The 14,038-nt window shown below is 32.3% G+C and overlaps 1 protein-coding gene across 30 annotated transcripts in view; it reads left to right on the forward strand.

Annotated features, from left to right (window-relative positions):
• Window positions 1-14,038, forward strand: part of FIP1L1 (factor interacting with PAPOLA and CPSF1) — a 63,049-nt gene that overhangs the window by 38,099 nt on the left and 10,912 nt on the right. For 17 of the 30 annotated variants that reach the window (XM_074324550.2, XM_019740135.3, XM_019740132.3 and 14 more), the window contains 3 exons: window positions 7,211-7,237; window positions 9,264-9,318; window positions 10,795-10,850. In XM_074324550.2, coding sequence (XP_074180651.1) covers window positions 7,211-7,237; window positions 9,264-9,318; window positions 10,795-10,850 — 138 coding nt within the window. The remainder of the gene's footprint in view (window positions 1-7,210; window positions 7,238-9,263; window positions 9,319-10,794; window positions 10,851-14,038) is intronic. The other 13 variants (XM_019740136.3, XM_074324547.2, XM_074324549.2 and 10 more) reach the window with 1 other exon arrangement.

Raw genomic sequence — 14,038 nt, forward strand, 5'->3', positions numbered from 1 at the left:
ACGTTACACCTTTTATCCCAGCATAATTATTATTCCTTCAGAAATGCTCTGTTTTGGAGGATAAAATTTATAGTCAGCTCTATATTTGGCTAATTGTGTAAATTGATAGTTACCCCTTAGCAATGATGAGATAATAGAGACAATGCTTATTCAAGAGACTGTAACATAGTTAACAGAATAGGAGAGGTATATTGATTCCTCTCCCCCTCAAACACATTCTACAAACATACACAAAACCTTGTTAATAACAGAAAACAAAGGATTTCTGGTCACAATAGATTTGTATGAAAAGTTAGAGGAGTAGTTTCTATTAATTTTTTTCCCCAGAAATATATTAAGTGTGGTTTCATGCTTTCACTGAGTAATAATAGAAATAATAGCTAATATTTATTGAATGCTTACTATTGAAGGCACTGGCACTTCTTATATTGTCTCAATTTTAATGTTGACATCTGAAGTAGATATTACTCTACTTTTACAGATGAGAAAACGGGGGCTTAAGAAATTTAGATAATAGCTAGAAAAGTAGCAGAACCAGAATTCTGTTGCAGTCAGTTTTGCTCGAAAGCCGTTTTCATTAACTATGTTGAACTGAATCATTACCTGTGTCAAGAAAGCTATATTGTTGGATTATGTGTATTCATCCCAAAAATGTGTTTTAAAAGCTTTTTTTTCCTTTTTAAAGTATTTCCTTGATGTTGAAATACATGCATATATATTTGTGGGTAGGGAAGTTCAGGAGATTGTAAAGAGGAGGAATCAGATTTTGTTTTTGAAAATCCAGCTAACTGAAGTTTTGCTATTTGCCTGATTTGTTTTAAGTCTATGTTTACTGAATAAACTAGTTTAATTTACTAGAAGAAAAAATGTAAAATTGGAAGGATTGATTTATAGAGTAGTTGATTTTGTGGGTTTTTTTTATTGTGGTAAAATATACGTAACAAAGTATTTATCATTTTAACCATTTGTAAATGTACAATTCAGTGGCAATAAATACATTCAGAATGTTATGCAACCATCGCTACAATCTGTACTAAAACTTTTTCATCATCTATAACAAAAACTATGTGCTCATTAAACTATAACCCATTGCCACTTACGCCAGTCCTGTGTAGCCTCTCTTCTTTCTTTCTCTATGAATTTGTCTATTCTAGGTACCTCATATAAATGGAATCATTCCATTTATCCTTCTGTGTCTGACTTACTTGTTTTTAAATAAAATAATTAATGATTGTAAATTTTTAAACTGTCAACCTATATTACATTTTATGGTAGAATTTTAATTTAGGCTTTTAAATGTTAATTTACTTTAGTGTCATCATATTTTGTCTTCTTTTTTTAATGATGGAGTTTATTAACACAGACAAGGCATACTCTGTTTAACTCATTTCTTGTTACATTAATCTGTGTTAAGGCTCATGTGACTGGTTCTGTATGTCTTGGGAAAAATTGAAATCTAGTTCAGGAGTAGAATTCTACTTTGAAGAAAGCCCTTTCTTTGCTTTATGGTGATGTAACTGAACTAGTCTGGATCACAGACAAGCCATCCTTTTTTTAAAGGTTGGATATAGGGTTTAGCTGTTTATCTAGATTTCAAAATGAGTAAGATTCAGCATTTTAGAAGGAATTAGATTCCTTCCCAAAAGACTGTCAGGTACATCGCTGTCTTATTAGTCACATAATACTACACATTATATGAACTTAAAAATCTTGTTTATTTCTTAAATATCTTGATTTTGGGTTAGCGATGATACATGGGGTTAGGGAGAAAAGCAGCTCATGTCTGGAGTCTTTCTGCAGTTCTTGCAAGGCCTGCCACGTCTTTAGATTATTTTTCTGTTAGGAATCTGGTTCCAACACACTGGCTCTTAAAATTTTTTTGGTCACAGACTCCTTTACACTCTTAAAAAAGCAGACCCCAGCAAGCTTTTATTTGTGTTACGTCTATTTTTTTGTATTAGATATTAAAACAAAATATTATATTTAAAATACTTATTTTAAAAATACTCATAGTAATAAATCCATTATATATTAGCAGTAAGACATTTCTTAAAAAATTGGTTTTCCAGAACATCAAAAAAACATTTAGTGCAAAGAGTGCCATTGTTTTACACTGTTGCAAATCTTTTTACTTGTGTGGCTTAATAGAAAAAAGCTGGATTCTCCTTCTTGTTTCCTTGTTAAATCTTGTAATTTCACATGTCATGTAGCCGCTGGAAAACTTCTTCTACATTTGTAAGATAATGAGGGTGAAAATGGCAAATTACATAGTATTTTTATGAAAGTAGTTTTGACCTTGTGGATTCCTAGAATGGTCATAGGGACCCCCAGGAATCTCCAGGTAACACTTTGAGAACTGTTCCTTTGGCAGAAGTTTGGCTTATATTAGATGAATATTATTAGCACCCTTGAGGAAGTACAATTTTGACCCTTTAACTGAGAAGCTATTCCATGAATATAACATTTATTAAGCTTATTTTATAGTTCCATGAAGATTTTTTTGTTTTCACACAGCAAATCTGCTTATTAACTGATGCTGTTTGCGAAAAATGTAAGCATTTCAAAAATGTATTACATGGAAGTACCTCTGCAAAAGAATTCCTTGAAGTTTTTGAGAACTGTACTCATTTTCTCTTGTTTTGTTTTTCTATATTTAGAAAACTTAACAGTCTGAGTATTTTTAATAAACTGAAAATAGAGAATAATGCTAATTATCCGTAATAAGTAGTATATTCTGGTACAATAAAAATTAATTTAAATGTAACTTTAATAGAAATTGAAAGCTTCTTTAGGATGTTGAATTTTAGTGTCTTTTTTTCCCCATGGATGCCCCCTTTATAATAGTTATATTTTTAATATACCATAGATGCTGCTTTTATAGAATTTAATTAAAATTTAATACTTTCCTTTTGTTTGTGTGACTCTTCCAACCATTTTGTGATTATATATGAGCTTATAAAGCTCAATTCTTTTATAAGTTCTTTGCAAAAATACTGACTTTTCTATACGAGATGTTATTTGTCTAATAGAATTTTTATTTTCTGTAGCCTGTAGATTATTTTATAAACTAGAGGATTAAGGGATCCTAATAAGGATGAAATAGTTTATTACATTTATGGTTAGCAAAAAATCATCTTTTTTACCTGTTAGGTATAGACTTTACTATGCTGGTAACATTTTGTTGCTTTAAGTTTTGCGACCATAGTGCCTTTGGACATTTTTTTTCCTTTTAAAATTACCTCCATTCTTTTTTGTACTTTATAATTAATTTTTACTTTAATTATTAAAAAAGTTTTATATTATTACATACTCTATTTCTTTTTTTTTAAAGAGTAGATGGTAGGTGATATATGTGTGTGTATAGTATATAATTTTAAGAATACTCATACATTGAAAAGCATGTGGATGAAGGTGATATTTAATGATTTTATAAATCTTGACTTTTTGTATTGTACTCAATTTTTTTGTGCAAAACTTACATATGAGCTTAATGACTTTGAAGCAGAAATCATTAGAGACTTAAGAAAAGTGATTGAGTTTATTTATTTATAACATAATAATGCTGTTGAAATTTGGAACTTACCAGTGAGAAATAGGAAGGAAGCATAGTTCACATAATTCTGCCATGCTTTTTTTTTTTTTCACATTTGAATAGAGAAATGATAGGGAGTTACTATATGTAATGATTAGTTATTGCTTCATAACAAATTGCTCCAGAATGTAGTGGCTTAAAACAATATGTTTATTATTGAACAGTTTTTGTGTGTTAGGAATATGGGACATTTAGCTGGGTCCTCTGCTTCAAGGTCTGTTACAAAATTTGAGATGGTCATCTCACAGACTTGACAGAAAGGATTCATCTACAAGTTCATTCACCTCTTTGTTGAATCTTTTCAACATGGCAGCTTGCTTCATCAAAGCCTGAGTGCTGAGAAGATAATAGAAGATACCAGCAATGTTGAACTCACTGTCTCTTGAAACCTAGTCGTGGAAGTGACATCCCATCATTTTTGCTGTATTTTGTTTGTTAGAAAAAAGTCATTATATCCAGCCTGCACTCAAGGGAAGGATATAAATACACCTATAAAAAGGCATAAATACCCAGAGGCAAGGATCATTGGAAGCCATGTCAGAGGCGGCCTATTACATAGCTCTTTTTCGCCTTAGTCATACAAAATAATGATGGGATACATTGAGAATGAGGTCATAGATAATTTTTATTCAGTTTTTATTTGTTGTTGTCAAGTGCAGAGCTTTTTAATTTTGTGAGAATTAAAAAATACAAAAAACATTTAAATTCCTTTTAATATGTTTTGCAGGACTGCTGCCTTTCTGTTTCTTTGCTTCAATTCCTTCAGTCCCCCAAATAGGATTTCAGGTCCCCTACCCTCATGCTTTACAATTAAGTACTCTTAATTGTTGTATACTGGAAAAATTAAATTCTTTTCTTTTTCTTTTGAGGATGCCAGATAGTATAGGCTGTCATGCCAGCTGTATGACTTTATTTCAAAGTGTCACATGCTTTGTTTGTTTCATAAAAATTTGGAATGGAGTTTATTTGACTTATATTGACCATTGAGGTACTCAGCAGTGCAAAAGAGAAGTTTAGAGTCTAATCCAGTGATTCTCTATGCATAGTCTCTGCTCAACAATGTCATCATCTCCTTGTTAGGAATGCAGATTCTCTGGCTGCACTCCAGACCTACTGAGACAGAAATTCTAGGGGAAAGACCCAGCAATCTGTGTTTTAACAAACTCTCCAAGTGATTCTGATGATCACTAAAGTTTCAAAATCACTAATCTGTTCAATCCTGTTAGAACTTGAATATTACTTTTCCAAAAGCTTTTGGCCAGTACTAGAAATCTGACTTTTACCACGGTTAAAATAAGGCTTTCCAGGAAAATAAACATTTTTTTCCTACTTATTTTACAGATAGAGGATGCAGAAAAGAAACACAATACTTGTCTTGTGTATTTCAAGTCTGTTGGCTAGGCGGCACATGTGTTAGCCAGGAAGGTGAGAGTGTTGAGGGAGAGGACAGGGATTTTTGAGACAAGTTTTTTTCTTTCCTTACACTATTTCTCTTTGTTAACAAAAGTCAAATACTAAATAATGATTTTTAGATAAGAATTATGTTGGCCTACCATTATATGTTAAACTGTCTTAGTTGGATTTTAAATATACATTTGATAATTGTCTGAGAATTGATTGTATCGTGTTTGATCAACTTTATAGTTAAGTTTCAGTGAACATTTACTAATAAAGATTTACATTGAAATATCTTAGGTGAAGTAGAGGTCTCACAAGAAGGGCCTTTTCTAGTTCTGGCGTTAGATACTGATTGGAAAGGCATCTATATACATAGTATGATTTTTCTTTGTGTCCTTAATTCCTTCCAGTTGATATTTTTAAAAATCTACCCGATGATATTATTGTAGTAAAATTCAAATTAAAAGCAGGCTATAATTTTAACCACCTTTATAGCATAATTAACAATTTAGTTCTGTCTTTTATCATTGATGTTTTGTGACATTTTGACAACTTAAATGTTTTGAGGAATAAATTTTGAAAGGGCTGACTAGTAATTTCTTAGTTATTTTGCATGAATTCACATTGTAGTAAGCTGTAGTGAGCATTAGCCAAAATGGTAAAGTTATTAGGATTACAGAGTGGGTTGCTGAATTTGATAGTCTTTACCTTACACACCTAGAAAATTATCACGTGTTTAAATGTGAAAACTAGGGTTTAAATGTAGTCACATAGTGAAATTCAGTAGTGCTCTAAAAAAAAAATCTATTTTAAAGAAAATCAGGTCATAGTAAATATTAAGAAAGTTTAGTACGCTCTGCCTTTCTTACTTTTCCAGTTTAGTTTGGTGTCTGGGATTTTGCTGGCTTGTAGTGTTTGCTGGATTATTTTAGCTTAGTAATTTAGGAAGCAGCAATGTAACCTCAGGATGGATGAGAATTGCCATTAAGTGTAGATCAGTTTAGTAAATTTATGGAGGCCTAATGATTTTTGAAACATCATGGCTGCCTTACATATCTTTTTCAATCTTGTTGGTTTTGTAAATTTAGCATATCCTTTTATTCCATGGGTGGTTAAATCAGGTGCTTCATTCTCCATTTTAAGGCTACTCCCTGCCTTAAAATCTTTTTATATAAACCTCTTATTCTGGTAAAACATAAGAAATAATTTTTGAATAAATTATTAGCAGATGTTTCCATTGACAAGAATACATTTGAAAGCAATTCTGTTTTCATTTTCCCCCCATATATTTACTGAATGAATTAGAATATTTTTCCTCTTTTGGACTAATTTTGATACAGTTTTTAAGATAGGATTTAGTAAACCATTTTGGCTGTGTTGAAGTTATTTATGGTATAAAATGTCCATGAAAAAGTTTTTAATTTTTTCTATTTTCCTACTCATGTCATTTTTCTTCAAACAAAAAGTTGTTACAGTTTGCATGCCACATAAGTTTTACATTAGGATTTAAGGGCACATTTGACCAATATAAGTTTAGAATGTTTCTTCATACACAGTTTATTTCTTAGTTTATGTGTGCAAATTAGTGAGAGTCACTCAAATTAGTGTTTTGTGACACCCATAGAAGTAAATCCTCCACACCTTAATGTGCCCTGGGGGTGTATATATATGAATTGGCCGTGCCCCTTGCTCTGCTTCCACAAATCAAGGGAAGTAAACTTTCCCCACTCCTGTCAACAACAAACAGTCCAAATCAACACTTGAATGTCCCACAAAAGTTTACTAAATGAGTATCCCTCATCCTCAGAGTTACCTTGTACTACCTACAGTATTAAAGAGCCTATTGATCAATTTCCCTATTAAAATAACAAAATCAGATGTTGATTATCAAACTTAGTGTTAATTTCATGGAGTTTGATATTTGTGTATGCACAAGTGTGCTTTTTAAGTTGATGTCTAAGTTTGTTTGTGATTACAACTTGTGGGGGAAACCTGTTACCAAGTTGTTAGACTTGGTTTTCATCAGGAAGTCAGATGTTATACTTAAATTGTTGGTCCTCGGCAAGAAAACAGAATGCTTCTCTTGAGTGAGGAAAATGAGACGAGGGGTTTTATTTCAAAGAGTTTTTTTTTTTTTTTTTTTTTTTTTGGTGATGGCATAAATACATAACAGGTTATAAAATCCAGTTACTATATTAAATTTCATCACTTGTTTTTTAGGTATTCCAATAACTGTACCACCTCCAGGTAAAACTTTTTCCATGTTTTCTCCATCATTGTTAATAAACATGAAATTTCAAGCCTATAGTTACAGGAGGGACAGTGTTGATATGGTTAGAATATGGAATAGGCTATTGGGATTTCAAGGTCCTATTTTCAGCTCTGCCTTTGCTTCATTCCAGTTTTGATTAAGATATTTAGTTTTCTTATATCTGTCTTACCCATTTCTGTAGAAATAGAGATTTTGCAAAAATTCTCACCATATCAATTGGTTGAAGAAAACAATATAGGATATAAAATAACATTTTTATTAAAATTTTTTCAGACCAGGGATTTTTTTTTATATGATAAAGTGGATGCAACAGAAAAGAAAGAGTATTTATTTTGACTTTATCATGGTTTCTGATTTTTATACCCTGCTGGCATAACTCAGTATCGTGAGAAAAATATGTTCTGAACCACACAGTTTAGGTAGATTGACAATTGGTCAGATGGTTGTCTAAGAGTGGTGATTAAATTGTTCATTGTTGTAATGGTATGATCAATAGTTTATACATGGTCCAGTGATTTTTACATTTTTTTCAGTTTTGTTTTTTATTTTTGGTAGTGTGATGCAAATGTTATAGCAAGTGTGTTTACTGAGGTCAGCATTAAAAGCCAAATAGAAACAGAATGAGAAGTGACAGTGCTTGGAAGGGTGGGTCTAAATTCAAAATGACCTTCATAAACAAAAATAGTGGTTTAGGTAGCACAGGCGAGTATACAAATTTAGATATGGAATAGTCACTGATTGTGTATGAATGTGGCTAAAGAAGACTCACCAGGAAAAGTCATAAAGGAATCATTGCTGTGTCTTTTTAGTTTAAAGAGAAATGTGATTGTATGACTGTATAAAATAGGATTGTGGATTCTAGGACTGATGTGGTAATTGCTAAACTGTATACTAAGAGTTTTAATGGAGGACGTATAGATCCTAAAACTGGATACAGTGAAGATGAGCATGGTGAATTTGAAACAACTGGAAGCAAGGCCAGTTGGAAGCAACTGGACTTTTGAGAAAGGTTAAGAGACTGGGATTCATTTTAACATAGAATATTAAAAAGGAGGCCTAAGTGGAAGTGTTTTCAAATATGTAGAGGGTGATAGAAAATATGACAATAGATTGTTTTTTGTCCTTATTCAGGACAGCATATGAATTGTAGTCTGAGAAATTTGATTTATATAATTTAATGCATTTCCTAATAGTAAGAGTTGTTAACATTTGGAAGGGATTGGTATTTTAAGGAATTAGTATCTTAAGTTGTGGAATCTTAAAGTCTTTTGTTGGGATGTTTTATTGCCTATCTGAATTTGAAAGTGTAGAGTAGATTAATTGTTAAAGTCCCTTTTAGCCATATTCTGTGGTATTTCATTTAGGTATTGTGAATTATTGTGAGAATGCAGACCTCATGATATAAAAGGTGCAAAATATTTTCGTTCCAAAGTAATGCAAAACTACATTATGTGCCTTTCTTTGTAAAATAGTTTTTTAGGGTTGTGCTATTTAAAACATACTTTATGATGGATGTTCTCAGCCTTAAGCATTTATTACATCTGGTAAAATTTTATTTATAAATTATACATTTTAAGGAACTTTCTATATAGCTAAAACTCAAAACATTTTTTGAAAGAGGTAAATGTATTTGCTTTTCTTCTAAAATATATCAAGTATAACATATCTGGTGGCAACACTACTACTGTTTTATATATGAAAAGGTAAGGCATTGAGATTAACTTTCTCATACTCACAAAATGGGCTGTGTGTGGTGCTGAAAATAAGACCGGGTGTCCTGACTCCCAGTTTGTGCTCTGTGTATTAGACCAGACTGTTCATTTAAAGTTTTATTACTCTAAAATCTGTTTATAAGTTTAAGCTCCATTTTTTTCTGTCCATTATAACATAGAGAAGCATGTTATGTCCCCAGAGAAATTTAGTGATATACAACTTTGTTTCACTCTTGACATTAAATGTACATTCTCTTAACTTTTTTTATCTTATGATTGAATGTTTCAGGTTTTCCTCCTCCACCAGGCGCTCCACCTCCGTCTCTTATACCAACAATAGAAAGGTAAATCATTGTGGCTACTGTAAATTTTTTTATCATTGATAGGCTTTTGACAGAAGAATCATATACGTATCTTGGTAATATTTTCAAAGATGTAATTTTATAAACAGTAATACATGTCTTTTAATTTGTTTAAGTCTAGATCTATGATAGTTATTTTATAATAAGATGTTGGACCTACAGACCAATAACAAAACAGGAGGAAAAAAACATAAATGATAGTATTTTGAAATGTCATCTTTTGATTTATGACACACTGATTAGAAACTTCTAATGGTAAAAACTTGGCATAGTCAGTTTTGTGGGAAATACAGGTAATCATGAATAATGCATGTCTTTTAGGATTAAGTAAGGACAGCTATTATCAGGGACCATAGTAAAGGAAAGCTACCTTATTCCTTGATACCTTGCTGTAACTCAGCTTCTACAAAGGAGGATTGGATCTGTTCTGCATGGCAGTAGCCTTATTTTTATACCCTGCACTTATGGGTTATGTTAGAATGCTGTTTTCTCACATAAACAGCATATTACTATTTTTATGAAAATAGATGACTCATTTCAAGATAGAAATAAAAATGTCTCTAAAGGGGGACCAAAATTATTAAAACATGTTTTACATTAAATAAAAGAATATCTCAGGGATGGCAATATGGTGTTTAACAACATAGGCTTTGGCATCACACAGGCTTGATTCAAATTTACCTTCCTAATTTCTCAGATTTGTGTTGCTAGGCAAGGCTCATTACTAGTCTTTGAGATTCAGTTTTTCACCAAATAGGGTTGATAGAATTGTGAAGGTTAAAACAGCTAGTGAATATAAAGCATCAGCATAATTCTCGGGAGATAGAAATTACTGATAAATGTTGGCTATTATTATTTCCTCTCAAATAGCAAATAAATTCAATAAAAATAGTATATTTCTGAAAAAGTGATTCAAATTATACAAAAAGACAGGAAAATTGTGAGAGCATTACATTAATAGCATCAAACTATGCATATGATTTTCAAAAAATATGATTAAAATTGTAAGAACATAAGCATTTAATTTGATTAAATCCTTGTTAAATATATATTTGTTTTCTCAGTCAAAATGTTAAAAAGTATTATTTGTTGATCCTGTCAGTGGGGCTGAATTTCTGACTTATAACCATTAAAACTAGTTTGTTTTAAGACTAAATTTTAACTAAGTCTCAAATTTTCTAGAGCCTCATAGTTTCTGTTATCTTGTGAGTTGTGCTGAATTGATTGGATTATTCACGTTAAATAGTATTAGCAAACTATATTTTTATTTACAAATGGGTGTTAGGTTTAGTATTTTGGAAGGTTAAAAAGCCTGTGTCTTTAGAATTAAATAAAATTACGTAATTAAAGCTTATCAGTATATTATGGATAAATAAAAGTCATAATTCTCCCTTTATGTTTTGCATTTGCACCGAAGTATTAAAATTCAGCACATAAAAATACATTTTTCTTCAACAGTGGACATTCTTCTGGTTATGATAGTCGTTCTGCACGTGCTTTTCCATATGGCAATGGTGAGTTTTAATTTTAATTACCAGATTAAATTTGAATCAATAAAGTACTTAAATATTTCCATAGCAATAAAAACTTACTTCCATGGTTTAAAATACTATCCTACAGAGCAATTAAAAAGTATTAACTGAAGGAATAACTAGGTCTTACATATATTACAGGTTACTTAACAGAATGATTTTTATTTCCTTATCAATTGTACTTTTAAAAGTTAACGGATGGTAATACAACATGGATATTTATACCATGTCTTTTTCTAAAAGGATTTAGGATTTGTCACCAAATTGCCTCAGTCTGCATTGTCCGTAATCTCTGTTTCTTGCCTCAGAGCATCCAGCTAGCCTTGTTCTCATCGTTCCCCCTCACTGATTTATCTTTTCTTGCAGATCGTTTGGCTAGGTCCTCTTTCATGTTCATTCCTGACTACCCATTCTAAGGCCTTCTCATACCACTTTCTGCTTAGATCTCTTGATCATTTATTCATTTATTTTAAAAGTGCTGTGCATTGTACTACGTTTTAGTGATACAGTAAACTAGACATAGGCATAGGCTTGCCCTTATCAAATTTATAGGTTAGTGAGTAAACCGCCAGGTGATAGAAGAGGGTATCATGGGAGCATAGTGCAGGAGTCTGCCACTTTAGAGGGATAGAACCATAGATGATGTGATTTGGAGTTCAAATTATGTTCAAAGACATGGAGGTGAGAGAGAGAGAGCATGGTAGGCGTGTACAGGATGCCATGAGGAATACCTAGCAATGAGAGGAGATCATGCAGGGCCTTACAACCATGCTATAGAAGAGTTCCCACCTTATTCAGAGGGCGTCAGGAGCAGTTTAGTTTTATGCCAAGTTGTGAAATTGCTAGATTTACATTGAAGAAAGGTCCATTCTGGATGCCTACTGTGAGGAAATTGTGGATTTGTAGAGTGAGCAGAAAGGTGAGAACAAGAAGCTGTCGGAGTCCAGTCGTGTGCTGCATAACGACGTGTCAGGGACGGACTGCATATATGACTGTGGTCCCATAAGACTTTAATGGAGCTGAAAAATTCCTGTTGTCTGGTCACATTACAGCCATCGTAATGCATGACTCACGTGTTTGTGGTGATGCTGGTGTAAATACACCTGCTGTGCTGCCAGTCGTATAAGTATAGCACGTACAGTTATGTACAGTACATGATGCTCGATAATAAAGACTATGTTACTGGTTTGTATTTACTATGCTTTTTGTGATTATTTTAGAGTATACTCTTTCTACTTAAAAAACAAAAAGTTTGCTGTAAAACAGTATGTCGGGTTACACCAGCAACGGCTTCATACATCTTGTGCTTACTTCAGCTCTTGATTGCATCATTTTCTCTAGTGCTTGATTCAATCTTGTGTTGTTTTATTCAGTAACATGCTGTAATGGCTTGTAGCCTAGGAGCAATAGGCTATACCAGATAGCTTAGGTGTGTAGTGGGCTGTATCATCCAGGTTTGTGTCAGTACTCTGATGTTTGCACAGAGGAAATTGCCTAATGACGTATTTCTCAGAATGTATCTCCATTGGTAAGTGGCACATGACTGTAATCCAGAGGAAGAAATTATGGTGTCCTGTATTTAGGTAGTACCATCGGGGATGGAGAAAACTAAATGGTTCCAAAGGCTTACACAGTGGAATTTATAATAATTGTAAGTCTTGGTGATAGTTCAGCGATAAGTACCAGTCATAAACTTCCAGTTGCCTTCTAGGTATCTGTATCAGAGGATTGTACTGTCCTTCAGACCCACTTTATTTAAAACCACATATGCCATTCATTCACCTCAAAAGATAGTCTTTCTGTTGACTTACTTGTTTCATTGATCATATTACCTTTTCCTTTTTATATTGGCCTCCTAAGAAATCATACTCCTTAAGTTGGAATCTTGCCTTGCCCTCTCGTTACTTATGTGACTTTTATAGATCTTCAACCATTAATGGAGAGCATAATTCTTCTTCATAAAGTGAAGTTTAATGAGAGTACATTGAAGCACCTTAGTCCTGCCATGTAATAAATACCCAAATATTAGCTGTTAATTTTATGATTATCGCCACCATCTCCAACGAGTTCCCAGTTCCCTCCCTTTTCTACACCGTGAGGCAGTGTAGCATAATTGTTAAAGCATAGACTCTGCAGTTGCCTAGGTTTGGGTCCTGGGTACAACTTACCTTACTAACTTTGAATAAGTTAAATAACCTAAATTGTTTTCTTCATCTGTAAAATAAAGTTTGAATATAAAGTGCTCGGCACAGTGCCTGTAATATGTAAGTACTTGTTCATAAGCATCACTTGTTAAAGTAATTAAAATTTTATTTTTACTTCTTTTATGGCACTTGTCATTTTCTGCTTTGTGATTAAATTCCTTATGTATTTGTTTCAATACAGATGAACGTGAGGAATAACCCATATCAGAAAGAATAAGACTGTATTCTTGAGATTACATACACAGTGGAAGATTTCATTTTTTAAATATACTTTTAAACACTTAACTTTTTCTCAAAATAATATATGCAAAATTTTAATCTCAAAAATAAGAGTTTTCTGCTCACTGCTTACCACCCTGACTCTTCGAGACCTTTTGTTTTTTTAAGTTAAGCACTTTTAAAGTAGTAACAATTATAAAGCGTATTGTAAGAATTAAACAGGAAAGTTAGGTGTTTTCTTCATCATAGTCAAACAAAGCTTTGAAATGAAATGGTAAATACAGCTTCCTCTTTGTTGGTAATTCTGTTACCTTTGTTTATTTTATTTATTTTACAATTTTGTGATTTATCCTCAAGTACTAATTATACATGGAAATACTAATTTTTGGTGATGTGCATATTAATACTAAGATTGTGCTTATAAAATAAGACCTAGTTAAAAAATAATCTTGTGCAGGAATATGGAAGAACTGTAAGCATTTTTAATGGTTTTCATTTCTGATGATCTGCGTGGCATTTCTACATAGGCTTATCAACCTATTTCTTGATTTATATAACTAGATACCATGTGTTCCTACTGTGATAGATGTGTATTTTGCTCAGTTACCATCTCTATCCCTCTCCTTTCAGCCACTGGTGAAATGCTATCATTTTTGTTCCTCTTTTTATTTATATACCTGCCTTCTTTTTCATGTATAATCAATCACTACTACTGTGCATCTTTTTAAGCCTTCACCTATTCCTCCC

This window comes from Rhinolophus sinicus, chromosome 1, assembly GCF_057876585.1.
Source record: "Rhinolophus sinicus isolate RSI-liver-muscle chromosome 1, RSI-T2T, whole genome shotgun sequence".
Classification (NCBI taxonomy): Eukaryota; Metazoa; Chordata; class Mammalia; order Chiroptera; family Rhinolophidae; genus Rhinolophus; species Rhinolophus sinicus.